The sequence below is a fragment of the Drosophila rhopaloa genome, unplaced genomic scaffold (genome assembly GCF_018152115.1).
Source record: "Drosophila rhopaloa isolate 14029-0021.01 unplaced genomic scaffold, ASM1815211v1 contig_178, whole genome shotgun sequence".
Taxonomy (NCBI): Eukaryota; Metazoa; Arthropoda; class Insecta; order Diptera; family Drosophilidae; genus Drosophila; species Drosophila rhopaloa.
In genome coordinates this window covers 1,369,394-1,389,348 of record NW_025335059.1, presented here as the reverse complement: position 1 = coordinate 1,389,348, position 19,955 = coordinate 1,369,394, and the positions used below count along the sequence as shown (strand labels likewise).

The 19,955-nt window shown below is 42.8% G+C and overlaps 2 protein-coding genes across 2 annotated transcripts; both read left to right on the top strand.

Moving 5' to 3' along the window:
* Nucleotides 1-4,098: 4,098 nt before the first annotated feature.
* LOC108052246 lies at nucleotides 4,099-5,939 on the top strand. Its single transcript, XM_017134597.2, has 2 exons — nucleotides 4,099-4,390; nucleotides 4,458-5,939. The coding sequence occupies exons 1-2, from the start codon at nucleotides 4,214-4,216 to the stop codon at nucleotides 4,959-4,961; spliced, it is 681 nt and encodes a 226-aa protein (XP_016990086.2). The 5' UTR covers nucleotides 4,099-4,213; the 3' UTR covers nucleotides 4,962-5,939.
* Nucleotides 5,940-16,634: 10,695 nt separating this feature from the next.
* Nucleotides 16,635-17,839, top strand: LOC108052244. The gene has a single exon (XM_017134595.2). The coding sequence runs from the start codon at nucleotides 16,666-16,668 to the stop codon at nucleotides 17,149-17,151; it is 486 nt and encodes a 161-aa protein (XP_016990084.2). The 5' UTR covers nucleotides 16,635-16,665; the 3' UTR covers nucleotides 17,152-17,839.
* Nucleotides 17,840-19,955: the final 2,116 nt, after the last annotated feature.

Below are 19,955 nucleotides of genomic sequence, written 5' to 3'. Positions count from 1 at the left end.
AAACGCTGACCAGGAACGTCGCCATACGTGCACGGTTTAAATTATTAAAAGTTTTGCATTTGGCAAAAGTTTATGCATGAAATTTCATAGGGCGCACAAACTACTTGAGCTGCGTTTTTATACAGGCGGATGCCACCGTTGCAAGTTTCATTTGGAACGGAACGCAGAGGATGTCCGGATGCCAGTTACTGGTAGCCAGTTTTAAGTTTCCAGTTCCCAGTTGCCATTTACCAGTTGTCGCTGCCCACATAGGTATTTGCATGTTGCGGGGCCCACTGGACGCCCCCTTCAAGTTTGCAGTACGCAAACTTAGTGACCATTATGCATGCAAGTAAGTCTCAATATATTGCACATGAATTTTAATGAAAACTGTGTCGTTGAACTGGCCGAGAAAATGGGACATTTCGCAGAAATATGCTGGGACTGGGAAACTTTTGCAAATCATATCGCATAATTGGCGGGCCACAAGCGACTCTTTCCAGCTATTTGCATTGGCCACGACCAGTAGTTGGCCGAGGGACAAGTTTTGGCGCATATTAATTAGCTCGTTTATCATTTGAACACTTTTCTGACAGCCAGAGAGCAGTGCACTCGAAGCAATGTAAAATTAATTAAGTTGCGCCACAAGGAAACTCTTTCACTTACCCCAATTCGAACATCCTTCTCGTTCTCCCCATCTACTGCTGCCGTTTGCCATTGGTATTCATTTCAAAGGAGCGCAGAAGCAATAAAGAATCGCTGGGAAAAACTGTTAACTAACGTAAATGAAATCATAATTAATATTGGTGAAATTGGCAAAGTGCAGAGTACGCTGGGTGGTGCACTAATGCCCATAGCCGCACTGCCATTGGGGAATCCGCAGACAGGAGCGGGAAAAATGGAGCAGGACGAGTCAGCCAGTCAGTCAGCTAGTCAGGCAAGCAGGCGTCAAGGCGAGCAAGATCCAAACTTTTATAATTAAAATTTTACAGCTCGGTATTTTCGCTTTTTTCGCTGGCAAAGGAATAAAACGCAAGCAAATCATAAAGCTACATGGCAGCCAAAGTTTGCCGTTCAAGTGCGAATTAAATTAATTTTCAACTGATTTGATTTCTCCAACAGTTATTGCTAAAAATGCAAGTTTTAACAATTGCCAATGGAAAAGTTGTGTTGGTCCAATCAAAAGGGAATGTCCGGCAAATTTAACCAAATTGTGCAGAGAATGCCAACAAATTAAATTAGCAGAGGCAAACAGAAAGGAAACTCAAGAATTTCATATATTGCCAAAGACAAAGGCAGCCACACCACAGTGCCAACTATGGCAACGGGAATATGTCGAAAAGGCGAGTCCTGCACCATCGGTTGTCCCGGCAACGCACAATAATTCAATGAGATGCTACAGATGGGTGGAGGGCAGTCCTGTGACCAACTGAATTTACATAATTCTTCTGGCGAAGAGGGGCGGGCCAGCCTGATATTTATGGAGGCAACTTAATGGCGGTTTAAAACGTTGCAGCCGAGAAAAAATAAATCGCTGTAGGATCCCCACTCCTGGCCACACACACACACACTCTTTCCGGACAACACCCCTGCACAGGCACAAGCATTATGCTAAAACAAATCTACATAATTTAGGAGTAGGCCGCCAGGACAAGACAGCATCTCCCCGTCCCCCGTCCCCTCGTTTTCCGCCCGTCATTGACGCACAAATCAAAAGGCAGGCTCCTTTGGAGAAAATTGTTTGCGGATGCTAAGAAAAATTTGTACATCAATCGATTTTGTTTGATTTTTTCCCAGCTTGGCCGCCGCCTTCGCCTTCGCCTTTGCCTCTGCATTGAGTTGGCCGCAAGAGATTTGCATAATTCATGGCGCTGATGGCTGGTGAGGATTGCGGGATGGGATTCTCGACCGGAAACGGGGGTTCCAGGGGTTCAGGGGGCTTCGGAGGCTGAGTGATTGGGTGGGGCCAGAGATGTGTCTGCCTGATTGCTTTGAGTGGCTCATTTCGCACAGTCCGCTCGTGCGGTGGAGTGGGTAAATTGGAAAAGTATGTCTATGGCTGGCACTTTTCGACACGGCCTGCGTGCGGCACGTGAATGGAACACACTCGTATAGTTTTTTAATCAACCTGCAACATGCAGAACCAATGACAGTTCCTCTGTCTGCGTGCCGCAAAGAAATGCCAACGGAAAACAAACAAGTTGAGCCGTCAATTTCAATTTATATTCTAATGACATATTGTTCCTGCCATTTTCAATTCCATTGCCGCGCGTGTGACACAAAACCAAAGCCGAATAAGAGCGCGGGGCTTGGTAAATTTAAAAACAATTTCCCAAACTCGCCCCAGAGATTCGTATTATGTTTAACTCATTTTCATAAAGCGCGCGGACAAAGACGGGAACTGGGCGAAAGCGAGCTGGAATTATAATGCCAAAACAGCAACAACGGCAGCTGCAGAAGACCCGAACACCCAGCCGCGACAAAGTTCAGGCAGAACAAAAGTTTATCTCGTACTTTGTTTGCATACACAAAGCCAAAGGAGGGGGCGTGGCTCCGCCCAGGACTCGGTGCACAGGAATACGCGGCGGAAACGCTGCTTTGCGGTGGCCGCCACTCATCCTCTCCGCCAGTTTTCCACCAGCTCCTGGCTAAGACAAAGAATCCCATTCCATCCACTCCTCTGTTTCCCGGGCGTTGAGCGATTTCTTTTTACAGAGATAAATGCCAGAAAGTTGGGACAGGCGCAGCGGCAGGGTACTTGAACACGTGGATTTACACGGCCAAAAAAAATTACCAAGATAAAGAATATACTTGTATTAAAAAACGAAAACGGCTTGCATTTAGCGATCTAAATGCATTCGAAGTTTCAATCAAACCATGTGGTTTTTAATGCATTGATAAGCTGTTTATAAAATAAAGACAAAAAACTTTAACTGTAGCAAAAGAAAATGATAATTCATTTTGGACAATTATTTTTTCCAAAACAACCACATTTTTTTTTTCAATAATTTAATTGTATTATCAGTATTTGTATTCTCATTCGAAAGAATTATGTACGACAACATTTCAGGCGGCTTATAAGACGTAAGAATCTACATATTTATATTCACTTTCATCGATCTCATAATAAAGCTTTTCACGTTAAATCCTACTTAATGATTACCTTGCAGACAAACCTCCGAATAAAAATGAAAACCCAGTAAGCCACACTTTTCCCCTCAGTGTAAATAAACTGCAATCTGCTGCTGCTCCAGAAATTGCGAGCTTGGTGAAAGTGCGGCTCATCCGGGCTGCAATTCTACTCTGGGCTTTGTTTTTAAAGCTTCTGCGAGTCCCCATTTGCCTCATTCTTTGCATTTGGCCTTAAGTCGGCCATGTAAAATAATTTACAGCGCTGCATTGCAAACGACATTGACTTTTCGCCTCTGCAGTTTTTCATATTTCGTGTTTTGTTGGTCGCGATCGCGTTTTCCGTGCCACGTCACGCTCGTTTCCGCGGCATTGCCTGTGTGGTGCACATTTCGAGGTGGGTTGCCTGGCCAATTGACCAATGACTGCTTATCAGGCGAGAACATGTTTCCATGGAATTTCATTAGGCTTCACCTCGTCCTCGTCCTCGTCCTGCTGCCCCCTTCCCCTGACCAAAAGCCTAATGTTCGGTTGTTGCCCTTTTTTTATTACGTAGCCACTGGTTGTCGCACCGGTCGCGTTGGCTAATGGCGTTAGTTCGTTAGCCGAGCGATAAGATTACCGGGAAGGAGTTGTGTAGGCCCTCTCACAATCACCAATTTTGGGAGCAGGAAGCTCTTTAATCATGAAAAGTGTTTTATATTTAAACATGAGCTTAAATCAACTCAGGCTTCCAAAATATTGACTAAACATTATCAATGTTTGATTGTGGTTATTTATTTATTAAATTTAATATATCTCAATTTCGCACTTTGTGACCTGTTGATTAAAGTTATCGCATTTGCTGCTTTAACGAAATTAATTTAACAAGTTCTTAACAATAAATTCAAAAAAGGAATCTGAGCATTTCACACTTTTTACTCAAAATTATTAAGTCCAATAAATAATTCTTATTTTATTCATTTGTCAAACGTGGTCTTATCTGTCAAGTTGCTGAAACCAGTTTAAGTCAGATAACAATATACACAATTAAAAATCCGTACAAAATTTCTTTTATTAAAATATTTTTTTCTATATCTACAAGCCAAATCATTAGTTCTCCGAAATGGGCAACTTTTTTAGTCAATCACAAGAAAGTCAGGAGTCAGTAACTGCGTATAGAAATTTTTTGCGGCTCTATTCAAGGCAACATAGTGAAATGATGCGGAAGGATGCGTTTTTAAATGCAGCCCGTGTGTGGGGAACATTTTCCCAGGCTCAAAGGATGAGATATGCCCAGCTGGTAAGTGCAGTAGTTTGAAATTACATATCGGATCAATTTCAACTTGGTTTTCCCACTAATTTTGTAGAGCTGTCCTATTTCCGATATGTTGATGATTGAGCACAAGCCGGCGGTTTCTAGGAAAGCCAAACCAGCCAAAAAGCGGCAACGGAAAGTTATTAAAAAGAGTAAGCCTAAGGTCAAGCGATCCCTAAAGTGCGAGGAAATGGATGCTTACCAGCCACATCCAGACATCAGTATGCCCTCCATTGGCGTCGTCAGTATTCCAGCCATCGCGGACAAGCCAATGCCGAGGGTCAGGACCTTTAAGCCAAAAACGCTGGCAGTCCAGAATAAAACAAAGGTCAAGCGATCCCCTAAACCACGAATCTGCGATGAAATTGCTGATTTCCGGCCACAACCCGTCTTCGGTATGAATTCCAGCAGCGCCATCAGCATTCGCTCCACAGCCATCAGTATTCCCTCCATCGCCGCCGAAAGAAGGTCGAGGATCAAGGCAGTAAAGCAAAATATGCTTTCAACGATTGCCTTTCGCAACTTCCTGGACTTGTACCTGGAGATCGACAGATAAGTCACCGAGATCCGCGATCCGGGAACAGGCTGCTCGCGACTGGAGCGCTATGCCCCAGTGTCATCGCGAGATTTTCGACGAGGATTCGAAGTGGGATTTCCCCGCCACCGAGTAGCCTATCTTATCCCCCCCCTCAATCAATGCCCCACGCATGGCCGCCTGTCACGAGAGAGTCCAATTCGGAATCAAGCTTAGCCAAGCGGTTACACAATCGACTCAACTTCCGCGCCCCCAAACACATGTATTCTAGCACGCAATCGCCGACACGAAAGTCCAGAGCAACAAAGTCAACAGAAACTGAAGCAGAAGTAGAGCCACAATCATTCACATTTAAATTAACATTTCCCGCCGGCGATTATCCTAATTGGGAGCTGGCCTTAGCCTAGTCGCTCGTCCTGGCCGGCAGATGTGGAGCATTCGGTACCAGGTCGGCCTTCGCCATTCACTATTCGCTCGGGTGACGGCACGCGAGTCTGCTGAAAAATGGATTTAATGCGACGCAAAACAAGCGCGGCCTCATAAAACTGAAACGCGGATTAATCAAATTAGCATTTTGTACAAATAGCAAAGCATTACTTCGCGTATGGCGGCAATTTGTAATGCCAAAAGGCCGGAAGGAGTCTTGAAGAGTCCTGGAGCCTGAGAAGAGGACATGCAAGCAGTTCGTTTCGGGGGCCATGCCAAGAAGTGATTGCATAATTACCCAGGAGGTTCAGCTAGGACCTCGCTGCAAGACCACACAATCCCGAAATAAGAATTAAAACTAATGACAGGCCAGACATCCCGATTCAATTTGGCTCCTCCTGCCAGGATTAGCACTCCAGGGCTCAAGTACCAGGTCAGCGTTTGGTTTTTGTGGCCCATATTCTTCACTCTGCTCTGCTCGTCGACCAAATGTTCGTGTTTTACTATGGCGACTTTATTGCAACACAATGGCATTTTAAGTGCTAACAATAAAAATGATTTATTACCCCACAATGGCAACCGCCCAAGTCTTGAGCATGTGAATCTGCTGGGTATTTCGATTTTTCGGTGGTAATTAGGATAAAAAATGCATGCCATTCGAATTCGACTCTCTGAAAGATATTCTGTGTTCCACATAATGTACATCAATATTCACTCAACCTAAATTATTTACCTGTACCTTCATTTGCGATTTCAGGTTGAGAGCTTCGATATTCATTAAGGAAGCTCGTTGGCCCTGAAAACCTTTCTCCGGGCTAACAATTTCAAGGGAAATTTTTAAGTGCAGGCTTCAAGGAAGGAAGCTGCACAAAGTTGAGTAGAAGGAAAAACTATGCCAAATGTGCAAAATGAAAACTTTTAGGCAAACAATGCCAGGGGGAGGCGAGGGGAAAGACGGTGGGTAATGTCAAATGTGGGTTAATATGATTTATGGAAATTTGCCAGTTTCGCATTGGGAAAAGCAGTCAGTCGCCTTTGTGTGTTTGCTTACCCAGGTGGCTGATTCACCTGCTGCTGGGAACCCCCCTCAAAAAAAACCCCCACAACCATTCCCCAGACACACACACAGACACACTCAGTCGTTCGCCTGCTGCTGGCTGGGACATCTTTACTTTACTTTTTGCTCGAATTTGTCAACTGAAACAGTTGACGTTAGACTCAATGCAGCCACCAGCCCGCATAATGCCGGCATTTTGGTGTCATTGTCAAGAAGCAGCAGCAGCCACACACTGACTAATATACACAAAGAGAAAGCCATTTGCCAGCCTCGGCAATGTCATTGTCATTTTGGCCAGGCCAGGCGCAAAGCCAAGCCCAAGAACTGGTGAAAGGTTTTTCATTTGACAAATGCTGATTAAGCGGCCGACTGGGGCTTAAAAATATTTTGTCATGAGTGAAGGCAGTGGGGGAATTGGATGCGATGCGCCCGGCAAGTCATGCGTGTGCACTTTAGATGTCTGGCCCTGGTCTAGGCCCATTCAATCAAGTCGAGCCACGGGGATCAGGGAGATGTTCGAAATATGTTTTCAGCATTATCCAGATTGGCCCTGCTTATGTCGCCGTTCCTCGTGCGATTTCCCCAGCGTGGAGTGTTCGGCGAGATTGAAAAGTCAACATGGCCGAAGGTGACAACAAAGCCAAATAAATGGACATGACACGCATATTTAATACGCGCGCGCCACCCTACATACACTGGCAAAAAAAATCAGTATCTAAATAAAACAAAAAATATTTATGTATTTTTAAAATGGTGAAAGTGTAAATGTAAAAACAACGGAAATTTAATCCGACAATTTTTTATTGTAATTGACTTTAAAATACAAACGCAGGTTTTAGGAAATTAGACCATATGCTTTTATAGATATACCACTTTGAAATCGAACAACAGGATGTCTGTTTTTAAAATGAAAAGGGTAACATCATAAATGCGGCTCAAAAATAAAAGCCCAATTTGACAGTTCTTGGTCACTTTTCTGCAAAGCCATTTTTTGAAATTTTGGAAAGGGGTAAGGGGTAAAGAGTCATTAAAATAAAGAAAAATCAACCAAAAAATAAAAAACAAACTGAAAACACAGATTTTTAGAGAATTAAACAACAATCATTTAGAAGTATGCCACTTTGAAATCGGATGTTTCTAAGAAAATTTATGGGCTCAGAAGTGCAGTTTTTGGACACTTTTTTGCAAAGCCATTTTTTGAAAATTGAACTAAAACCCCAAAAACAAAAAAAGAAAACACAATTTTTAGAATTAAACAACATTCATTTTAAGTTTTTTTTTTTTTTTTTTTGTTTTTTTAAACCTTTTAAACCTTTTTAAACTTTGGAAAGGGAAACATCATTAAAATGACGGAAAATCGATCCCAAAATACAAAACAAACTGAAAGAACAGATTTTTAGAGAATTAAACAACAATCATTTAGAAGTATGCCACTTTGAAATCGGATGTCTGTAAGAAAAGTTAAAGGCTCAGAAGTGCAGTTTTTGGCCACTTTTCTGCAAGGCCATTTTTTTGAAATTTTGGAAAGGGGTAACATCATTAAAATGACGGAAAATCGACCAAAAAATACAAGCCTACATTTTAACACAGATTTTTAGGGAATTTAACCACAATCATTTTAATGTATGCCAATTTGAAATCGAATGACTATAAGAAAAGTTATGGGCTACATTTTTTTAATTTCGTAAGGGGTTAAGCCGAACGGTTGAATGTCATAACATACCTCGTTGAATTCGTTAAAAACATTTTTTTACATTAAACTGGAATCAATTGATTAGGTCCACCGCTGCACAAAACCGTCATCGTTTCTTACAAAATTATAATGCCATTTGCAAAGTTATACAAATTTGTATGTAGTGTAGGTTCGGACTAAATTCTATTTCAGAACAGCCACTGTAATCTTTTTTAGGCTATTTTTTTTCTCGGTGTACCACCCCCTATTTCAGTCCCCCTTACGCGCGTGGCCTGTGTCACATTTCGGCTGATAGGATCGCTCGAAGGGCGAGGGGGGGTGGCGAACTGTGCCTGCCAGACTGCTTGTTATGATATTTGTGTTGCCTTTTTCTTGATTTTATTGTGTGAATATGTGGCACATTATTCATGATTAGGTTGGGGTCGTTTGCTCGCCGTTTTTGTGTGCCAACGAGTGCGTGTGTGTGGTGTGTGTGGTGTGTGCGATGTTTACCCACTTTGATTGGCTGATAAGGTGGAGGTAAGCAAACCGGCAGTCCTGCCGGAGGATGCCTGGCCTCGTGCCCTACCCACCCATTCATCAGAGTGGTAATTAGTCGAACCGGATCCGCTTTCGGGCTGCATCCCTCGGCAAAAAGCCAGCGCTAATGAGTCCAATAACTCAATTGCGGCCAAGAAAAGTGCCAGAAGCAAGGCCACACAAATCTCGGAAGTTTAAAAGCGTTTACACACCATTTAAATCAAAATTAATGCCGAGTGCGAGTGCTACCTGAACCCGGCTCGCCCAGTTTCAGCTTCCGGAGCCATAGTATCCAGTAGTTGTATTAGCCAGCATCGTTTTGTTTTAATGACCCAGCGCTTCGTATAAACTTTTTAATTACAAACTTCAATTACAATTAACGAGCGCGAGAGCTGAGCCAAAAAGAAAGCTCTATCTCGGCATTGTTTTGTCTTGTCGGGCCCAGCGTTTGCATAATTGCCCTGCGAAGGAGCAAGGCAGAGGAGCAGAATGGATGGTGATGGGGCAGCTTTCTATGGATTTTCCTTGGCCTGGCCACCCATCCGTGGATAATTAAGAATAATAATTACCTCCCAGGCTGCAACTTATCTGCGTCTGTCTTGGTCATCACTTTTACGCTGCCTTCTTGGAAATCTTGAGGCTGCAAATAATGCGAATGCAGTTTCACTAATTGCCAATCGATATTTCACAATTATGTGATAATCCACTCAAAGAAAGCATCAAAGTTAAATTGGAGTGCGGAAAATAAAGGGACATGCCCGACTTTAACTTTGTACGTTATGTGTTCGCCGCTATTTGTTCAGCTCGAGTTGGAAACACAGCGCGGCAATTGTACTGCGCTGCCAACTTTGTTTCACTTTCCCAGTCGCGGCTTCTAATTTCACTTTTTTCATCCCCTGCTGTTGACAAAATAAAAACTTTTCAATTTGACTTCTTGTTTGTCGAAATGCGAAAGTTTCGCATGAATAAGGAAGGACCTGGCCGGGAACAAAAGATGTGGATTGGTCATGTTGATGGTTCTAAGAAATTTAAATTCGTCCCGGATTCAGAAATCATTAAAAAAGCGAGCAGTCCACACACACATTTGAAGCAGTCGAGCAGCCAGAGGTGCGATGTGGCTTAATGGCAGGCAATTCAATTATACCATTGTTGGAAAAGTCCTTTCCGGGCTTTTTGCTGCCACTTGATTTGCTGCAAACAATTTTCAATTTCCAATTTCCATCACCATCGTGCGATGCCAGCCAACAATATGCAGCGCTGGGCTATTCAATTTCGTCAAACACCAGGCAATAAATTGTCATAACACACGAGCGCAGGTCCTTTTGTGCCGTCCCCGTTGGCAGCAGGTCGAGATTCAAAAGGACTGCGAACGTATGGTATATGTATATGAAAGTCAATCAATGCGAGGGGCCCGAATTTAATGGAGCCCTGCATTATCCTTTCCGCCGCCGCTATCGAACAGGCCGCAATGTGTGACAGTATCTTTGCATGTCTTACTGACATTTAACATTTGCGTTTCGTGTTTCATACTCGCTTCGCGGTGGGTCGTGTTTGCAGTTGCAAAATACTCCATACGCTCGAATGCAGCTATTTTTTCGGATGTGGTCCTGGTACTAGTCCTTGTCCTGGCAAATAGACAATCAGCGTGGCGGGCGGGCCAAATTGAAACACAAGCAATGGGTGCAGTGTCGTTGTCATACAAGTTTTAGATTGCGTGCACATGTCCCTGGCAACCCATCCGGATAGCAAATTGAAATTTTTTCCACCGATCACAAAACAAAACAGCTCAATAAAAAGTGTCAAATTGGGCATTCAGGCCCCCATTCCCGACGCCCATGAATGGGAAGCCAACTTTGGCAATTGGCACTTGCCCCTCGAATGGCCTGAATGGGAACAAAACAAATCCATCAATCAATGCAAAGTGTGTGGCAATCTCTTAACTACTCATTTATGCGCTTTAAGTGCGCTTGAGTCGCGGCTTTTTATCGGCCGGACTTTCAACTGCAGGGTACAGCGATTAATTGGCTCAGTTTCTACGGCCTGTGTTGCGTTCGTCGACGCTGCCTGCAGTCACAATAAATTGTTCTACACTGCGACTGGCAGTGGGTCAACGACTAGCCCGAAGTCCAGGAATTCTAGATGAAAACAGTACTATATTTATTATATTTTTAATGTTTCAAACTTAAGACCATATATGCCAGATAAGAATTAATTATGTCTTATTAGATTTTATATTTTATTAGATATGAACTTAAAAATAATGTTTATTGTTTTGACATGATAAATGGCAATATCTATTATCACAGCTGATGAATGTTGTCGATTTAAAAGCATCGAATAAATTAAGTCCTTAAATACATGTCTTTAACGAGCTTTAACGTTTTCCAAATGTACTATGCATTTAAAATTGATTATGCAATTGACTCTTTCATAACAATATAGTAATTAAATTAATGATTGAGAATTTACTCTTACACATTAGCTTCTTAAAAATATATCTGAATCTATTGTGAGGAATTATAATACAAATTGTAATATTTATATTATATTATATTATTTGTTATTAATTATAATGACAAAAAAGTGCAATCGGCAGCGACAAAGTAAAACTTCTCAGCCAATTTCCATATGCGAAACGCTCTATAAAAAAATAGGTCTAGGCGCTGGCCGATTGCTCTACGGATCGAGTTCAACAATAACTTTGGCAAATACGCACGCGGCCCAGCAGGCAACTTCAGCTGGCCGGCCATTGTGCGAGAGTGCGTTTGTTTGCTGGCCAATGGACCGACGTGGCGTATACGTAATATTTCATTTCATTTGTACAACGCACATACGCAGGCCAGCGAAGGGTGAGTGTGTTGGTGCGTGTGTTTGCACTGCGCTCACCGTTGACCCGGCAGTGAGGCACACACATACCCTCACAAAACGGGATACACTATGCCATATAGTGGGTATATACCATATATGCGGCAGGAGAAGAGCTGGAGGAGCGACTTCGGCGACGCGTACACGTGCCTACATCGTTTGCACAAAGGTTCAACACCGTTATTTATTTAATTGCATTCAATTTGCGGTTAATTGTTAAACAATGGCCAACAATGACTGCGTCGAGCCTTTGACTGAGTTCGTTTTGCATTATGGGCGGTAGATGGGCAAGGACGAGGGGGCGTGGCCGGGCATTGCGGTTGCTTGACCAGTTGGCCGAGAGTGTGTCGAGTGCTCTGAGTGTGTTTGTTATGCAAACAACTACAAGTGCGGTTTTAATTGAACTCAAGTAAGGCTGAGCCCTGAATGGCTGCTCGATTTTTACATGAATGCGGGCAAGTGTGAAGCCAAGTGAAGAACGGAGAAAGGTGAACGGAGAAAGTTGGGGTGAAAACTTTGGTATAGAGGTCCAACCTGCTAATGAGAGGGGCTCAAATATGTACACAAATAAAATGTAATTAGCTTTTAAGCCAGCCCGGTCCAAACGTTTGCCGTGACAAGCCCATAAAATACACCAATTTGTTAGCTCTAGGCCCTACACATATATACACATATCTAAAACGAATTTTATGGCTCGGCTGCAGTGACAAATTATAGAACAAATGGCCCTGGCAAAAACTAAAATAAATAACAATCAGCTGCCGGTTCACGGCCATTCTGGAACTGCGAGAGTGCGCTTATTACCATTTACCGCATGGCAGCGAATTAAGCGGGCATAAACCGAAACCATTGTTATCGCCCTCCTGCTGACCAGAAGCATTTGCATTCAAATTGGAAATAGAGTAACTGCGGACTCCATTGAGCGCTAATCGCCAAAATGTGGGCAGGAGGCGCAGTTAGCATCCAATTAAAATGCGGCTGAAGTGCATCAATGTAAATAGTGCCCACTCCCGTGCGCCCATTCAAAATTCAAACAAAAACTATAATCGCTTTGCCAGGGATTACAACACACAGGAACATGCTACGGATCCCGATTTCAATTCCGATTCCGATTCCCCTTCTCCTGCACAGAAGGACGACCTACTGGCTGAGATTTTGAGAGCCAACTGGCCATTCAAATCCGGATCGATTCCCCGCCACCACTGCGGTCATGTGCAACATGCGAATTATTTCTACGTTTATCGCAAATTCAATTCAATTGCGATAATAATAAAATTTATTCGCAGCAATTTGTTTCTGTGTTTGCTAAGCGAGAATTCTGCAATTTAGTGGCTGTCCAACAGCGAATTATAATCATGTGCCTGGCTGCCCTGTGCCTGCGTGTCTGAAATTGAAATTATATAATCACATACGCCAATGGCCTCATATGTGCCGATCCTATCATAAATATAGCTGCCGGAGAGTGTGCCATTTTAATGGCAGACAAAGGGGCTCTTTGTCATGTGTATAGACAAAAAATGTCTAGCCTTCGGGCCGGAGGCCACTAGCACCCAAAAATATGCCATTAAATGGCATCCTAGATGGGTGCAGGGACACGTGTTCTTCCCTCCCAAGAAGAGGAAATTGAGAATGAGGCCCACTTATAGTCATCTAAAAGACAAAGTGGCGAGTAACTAAAGGGAATGCGGCTTATTTAAGGTATACGCTCTGAAGAGTTGATACAAACTTAAGCTGAAAAACAAAATATTCTTATTTGATTATACTTAAATTAATACATAATTTGTATACAAAAATTTGGACTTATTCACGTCTCGTCTTAATAATTTGAATTATTAAAGGTCATTGGGATGTTTCTTTTTTATAAAATTGAATACAAAATATAATATTGAATAATTAAGTTAATCATTTAAAAATACAATGACTTAGTAAGACTAAAAATCAAATTCTTTCTAGTTAAATAAATTTAGATGAAAAATTTGACCAAATTTGAAAACCCATAACTAAGCTGTATATCGTAGAATATCGCCTAGTCGACACCCCAATTACTTCCGCCAATGCTTTGTTTGTTTATCATTGTGTTTACCTTTTGAGCATCTTTTGTGATGCTTTATGCCACCCGCCGGCTATTTGTGCGCAAAATGCATTTGTTTCGATACGCCGCACATATAAAATAAATTTAATAGATATTTCTTCCAGCTTGAATCGAATCGGCAGTGCAAATATTGCTGCGATGTGGCAGTGTCTTGGATAGAGCTGCAGCACAGTGGAATGCCGCCGCTAAAACAAACATCCGAGTCATCAGCCGGAAATGGGATACAAGCTCGGTCCTTGTCTAGCTTTCCTTCTGTTTTCCAACTCCTCGGACCCCTGGTGATACCAGCAGATTCGCTGTGGCAATAAATCCCCCAAGGAAGTGGGTGGCACAGAAACAGAAAAAAAACTTATGAAGTGGCAAAGAGTTGCGATTGTGTAAACAAATATATAGAAGTTACTAGTGGGGTGATTAGAGGGAGGATTCTAAATTAAAGTCATTTAAGAGAAAACCTTTATTTTTTTGTTTTTAAAGGCAACTTTAATTTAGTTCCCTGTGGGTACTGCTATAGAGCCACGTATAGAGGCTTTGGCAAACGAATGTTTATAGCACTAATTTTATTTGTTAAACTAACAAAAGAAGCAGCAACGAAGACGAAGAAGCAGCAGCAGCAGAGCAAATAAATGTGTCTCAGAAACGATTGAGCGCACAGAGACAGTCATATAAACAGAGGGAAATAAAACTCATACGACATGTGGGCCGGCAGGCACTTGGCAAATGCGTGAGCGTGAGAACATGGCACTTCATTCACGCCCCGGAAGTGCCACTCCCCCTTCCTCCTCCCCGCTGAATCTCCGTCCGGACAGCAGTTCAACCGAAAGCCAAAGACAAAGAGGAGCAGAAACAAAAAGCCCGGGCTACAGTTGCGCCTGCCGAACAATTTATACGACTATTTGAAGTTGGAGGACTGAGTAAACGCTGCTTAAGTGTGCGTAAATCTATGAGGACGCACAGACGTTCCAGTCGTCGCAGTCGACAGCCACCGCCTCCTCCAGGACATAAAGGACCTCCAGAACCTATCGAAGGATTTCGGCTGTCTTCATTGTCACCCGGCCACTGCTCGTTCGTCCTCCTAAGTGTTAACACATCGTTGCCGTCGCCCCAGCCATCCCGATTTCATCCCGCTCTCCAGTTTGTTTTTATGTTGTAAAGCATTTTCATTTGTTTTTTGTCACATTCCTCCATTTCGACTCGAGCTTCAGATTGAGATATTCCCTTCTGTTTGGCTTGAAATTGATAGTTTTAGCCAGATTATGATCTGTTTATTGTGCAAAGCCCTGTAAACCGGGGAGTGGGCGGCAATTAAGCCGCCTTTACGACAAATGTGAAATGTGTTTCTATTGATAACTGAGAGAGAAAGTGAGAGAAAGGCGCCAAACAGGCGTTGTCCTTCATATTAGATCGACCGATAGAACTCCATCGACCTTAACTTAATTTACTTCGAGACCAGCAAGCACCTCCTGCAGCGTGAACAACAAGAATTGAACCTATTTCCGGCGGAAGTATCAGTGTTCGGCAATTTCCGGACTGCTGTTGTCTTAGCATTTCTTTTCTTCCCTCTCGCTCCAAAAGTTTGGCCGGCAATAAATGTTAATACATATTAAGCGATTTCCCATCCAGACAATGGTCGGTCGAAGTTTGCCACGTCGAAGGCGAATCAATTTCTCGAGTCCAAGTGTAATTAATGCCTCTGTGGGAGGACAATCGGCCAAAACTAGAAGCAACTACTCAGCGCGTCTGTCGATGGGTCAATTGTCAGAACAACCACTTCCATTAGACGCTGCCTTCATTAGGCCCCGGTCATAATCATCATCAATAATCTGGCTTTCGAAACACATCACAAATTAGTTTTGACAGCTCTTGGCCCCGATTAATATCAATTATTCAAATAGTTTGCAACTGTTCCATGATTTCAAAGGAGTGCCCCCACGTCGACAATGAGCTGCAGATGCTCCATTACGCCCCCATCTGTAAAATCACCCAAATACCATGAGCCCAGTCGGCTTTTGTTGGTGACCCATTGAACGGCATGCGGAGCTTGGTTCCCAATAATGAGCGATATCTGATGCGTTCGACATTTTGGGCCTTCTTGTAAGACACCTAGGAGTAGCGCCTCTAAGACAATGTCGTATTAAATAACCAATTACAACCTTTGTATACTTTATTAAACGAGCCGAAGGGCGGCTTAATAAAGGTTTTCAAAGCTTTCTTAATCCTTTGTCATGGGATCGCAGCTTAAATTTAAATGTCAAATAGTTGACTAATTAAACCATTATTTTATGTATCGTCTTAATTAACTCTATATTAAATCACAAATGGCTTAGGTTTCAAGTTTATGTTTTGAACCAATTTAGAATTATAAGTACTTATCACAACACAAATAATTGAAAATAATTGAGGTTTCATTGGCTGTCCATTTAAATTTTTAATGACGTCTAATACAGTTTTAGTTTAATAACTATAGTCAAATGACTATCAGGTTTGTCAAACAGAACGAATTACGACCGGCTCTCTTACAAAAAGTTCTTATCAATTAAATCCACTTAAAGCGCAATTTACAAATCAGCAGCCCATCGACATTATCAATGAATATATGTGTCGATTTTTCGAGCGTGTTTCCTGCCCTGCTTTATTTTCCATTTTATTAAACTGGCAGTTTGGTCCGCCCTCGGCTTTCCCATGGCAGGTCAAAATTATGCATACGCATGTATGAAATACCGAATTGACTAATATTTATTTATACAATTTTGCGGTTCACGGAATGCAGATAATTCAATTCCTGTGTCAAATTTGCCAAAAGTGCGTGTGGCCCACGCCGCCCAGACCTCCGCTCACCTCAAATGCAATTCAATTTTGTGATAAACCAATTTAAAGCCAACCAAAAGTGATAGAAAAACTGTCTGGAATTATAGGCGAACACAAATGTGTGAGTTTAGATGCGGGTTGACTGTTTATCGCCCTGCCGCAGTTCTGGGGTCAGAGGTTATCGAATGCCGGCGGCCGCAGATTGCCGCTCTTGAAAACTGGCAAAGCTTTGTAGTCGAACGACAGTCGCAGTGCAAACAAGTCGGCGATGAAGAAGTTTCTGGTGGCTTTTTTGGCCGTTCTGCTGGTCACCGTCGCGCAGGCCGGTCTCCTGGCCAAGATCTTCCACCGCGAGTCCCCCTCGACGAGTACCACATCTACGACAACAACGACTACGGAGGAGCCACGTCAATCGCTGTTCATTAACAACAATGTGCCCGCCATTGGAGAGGGCTGTGAGGCGCACTTCACCTGCAAGAAAAAGTTAACCCAGGTGCCCGTTCCGCGGCCCTGTTTGAAGTACTGCCTGAAGCGGATCGACTGCCCCAACAACCAGAAGACCCTGGGAAGGCCCAACCAGTGCGTCGAGCTGGACGAGCAGCAGGTACTGGCCGCCCTCGAGGCGTCCAAGGTGCCGCCAGTCGCCGGACAGCCCGTCACCGAGGTGAACATGATGGAGGTGGCCATGATCGACTTCCCCTGCCAGCCGGGTTATCTGCCCGACCACCGCGGTCGCTGCCGGGAAATCTGGTAGTTCGGCGCCTCTGGTGACACGCATTTGCTGCATAATTATAAAAGTGGAATTTTTTTTATACACATGCACACTCTGAATAATCACAATAAAACCCGAATGAACTGTTCTTGCCCAAAGATCATCCCCGTGTTCGAACACAGTGAATAATTTGATAAGTGTTTGGTGTAAACAACTCTAATCTAGCACTCGATTTGTGATGAGTAACTAATTTCGTTATCATTTAATTTAGTTTTTATTTGTTCAATAAACTGAGTTTGTTTTTAAAAATACAAAGTTTATAAAAACTTGACACAAATTCTTATTCTTGTAAAAAATCGATGTTAGAGTTCTAGAAATTGGATTTAATAATATGAATATTATATATTTATCCAACTTAAACTTTAAATTGAACAGAATATGTGAAATTATATCTTCGAAAATAGTTTTTAATAACATTTTTAGTTTGAAATGTTAGTCGATTAGGACTTTTATAAAGAGTTTTACGAGGTGTAACATTCCATATTGTTGTTTTGGCCAAAATACTAATATTTTTGACAGAAATTAAAAGCAAGAATTATAGAAAAATCTGTATTTCAACCAAATTGTTTTAAATCAGATATGTTAAAGAGAATAGATAAATACAATTCAATATTTCAAATATGATGTTTTCAAGCAAAACATAAAAAAAATAAATTCAAATTAACTTTTTTTCGAAAGTGTTTCTATACAAAATAGAGAAAGCTTAATCTTTATTAGTAGATTCTTTAAAACTAATTTTTTTTTCAGTGAATGGTCTATGGTCGGGAATAATATTTCGCCGTCGCGACACGCCAAGTGTCAAACACACCTCCAGCGGCAGGATAACAGTGGTGCGAGCCGCAGACATGAGTGGCAGAATTAAGGACTGAGTGAACAATCGCTGGTGGGAGGGTGGATATGAATTGGGGGTTACCTTTAAGTGGGCGGGGCACAGGGCGGAGTCGTGGCAGTCAACAATTTTGTCTAATTACAGCACGAGAAACAAGAATCCAGCGACAAGCCATAAAAAATATGCCGTTTGCACGAAAATAACTGTGATGTGCTGTGACCTGTGGCCCCTGGCCCAGAGTTGGCATTGATAGCCAAGGAGTGGGTCCTGCAAGGAAGAGAGGAGGAGTTGCCGAAAGCTAAGCCACAGATACAGCTAACAAATGGCTTAATTCAGCCAGCAGCTTGCTGGGGAATGCCGAGCGATAAAAAGTACATGTATTAAAATTAACAAAACAACAAGACGCAGACAAGAGTCGGCTTTTCTGGGGTGAGAAAGTGGATTTTCCGAGGGTTTTGGAGCCGACTCCCATCACGTGATTGACGCACATTTCGAGCCAGCAAATACAACTGCTAATTCGACGCACCCAACTACAAGGGAAGGCTGGATGGAAGTGGAAATTTTATGTGTCTTCGTCATGTTAATTGTTTTCCTTTGTTCGGCATTGTGGGTTGTTTTTTGCAACCGCTGCCATTGCTTTGTTGTAAGCCATAATTTGCGCGCTTATAACTCAAAACTTTCGCCGTCAAGGCAAACGCAACTAACTTTATTAACTGAAGGAGCGGGCGCCAGGTTTGACTTCATTTGGGCTCATTCTTTTTGTTTTCTTGATTTCCGTTTCCGACCACGTCGGACTGGCAGGAGGAGGCAACTTTCTTTGGCTTGTTTTTATGGTAATCGGCGCATAACAAAAACCACAATACGCTCTTGCCCCTGAGCTCCTGCCCCGCCCACCTGTGTGTATCTCTGGGAGGTGGGCGGTTGGGGTGTGGATTGTGGCATGGCATTTGGAAATTAAACTGCGCATAGTCCTTAAAATTTTATAACTTAATTTCTGTTGGTCTGGCATTTTTGTGAACTTTTTGATTTGATTTCGTTTGGCACTCGCACAACTCCTTTTTCGCCGTATCGGTTGGCTGTCTTTGTGGGTGGTCGTGGCCTTTCATTGGGTGGTATTCGGGGGGGTTTGGGTGGCTGAGTGGCAGAGTGGCTTAGTGGCTCGATGGGTGGCTTGGCTCCTGTGCGCAAGGTGGTGACGTGCCTGGCGTTCTTTTTCTGCCGGAATTCGGCATGCGAATTAGAATAATAAACTGCTGGAATTTATTTGGCGCAGGAAAATGCTTTGGCTGCGCTGATAAGGTTGATCTATGGCCGGTGGCATTTGAATGGCCGCGATAAGAGCAATGAGTTTTGAAGGATTATGCCGGTGGCAGCATAATTGATGTGATGCGAACATAACTCAATTGTGGCGTAATTGCGGTACTCGAATCAGAGTTTTCCGGCTCTTACGCACTTCATTATATCCCTTAGCCGGCCATCCAATGCTCTTTTGCCATTGGTTGTTCTTACCCGCCTGCGTAAATATCCTAGCCCTGCAGATGCTTTCATTATGCTAATTGCACGGACATCAACTGCGAAAACAATGCAACTAATAACAGAAAGCTGGGGCAATGGCCATCGCAGCGGAAAAGTGAAAAAGCACAGGTACCATTGAGAAGGAAAGAAACCAGAGAATTTTCATTAAAATTTTCATTTAGTTGCGCAATTATTTTTGTGCAGCCATTTTAATAACACTAATTTACCTTCAATTTCCAACTCTTTTTCAAGCCACACAAAGGCCACCAGGATAGACGATGGCAAATGCGAATGCGAAAGAGACAGGGACATCAAGTTATAAATATGCGCAGCTGCAGGATAATAAAAATGATAAGTTTTTCTCTCAGTTCTATCGCTTGCCTCGTTTTTGCCGTCTTTTAATTTCATTCCTTTCGGCATTCACTCAACCGGGACACAGCTG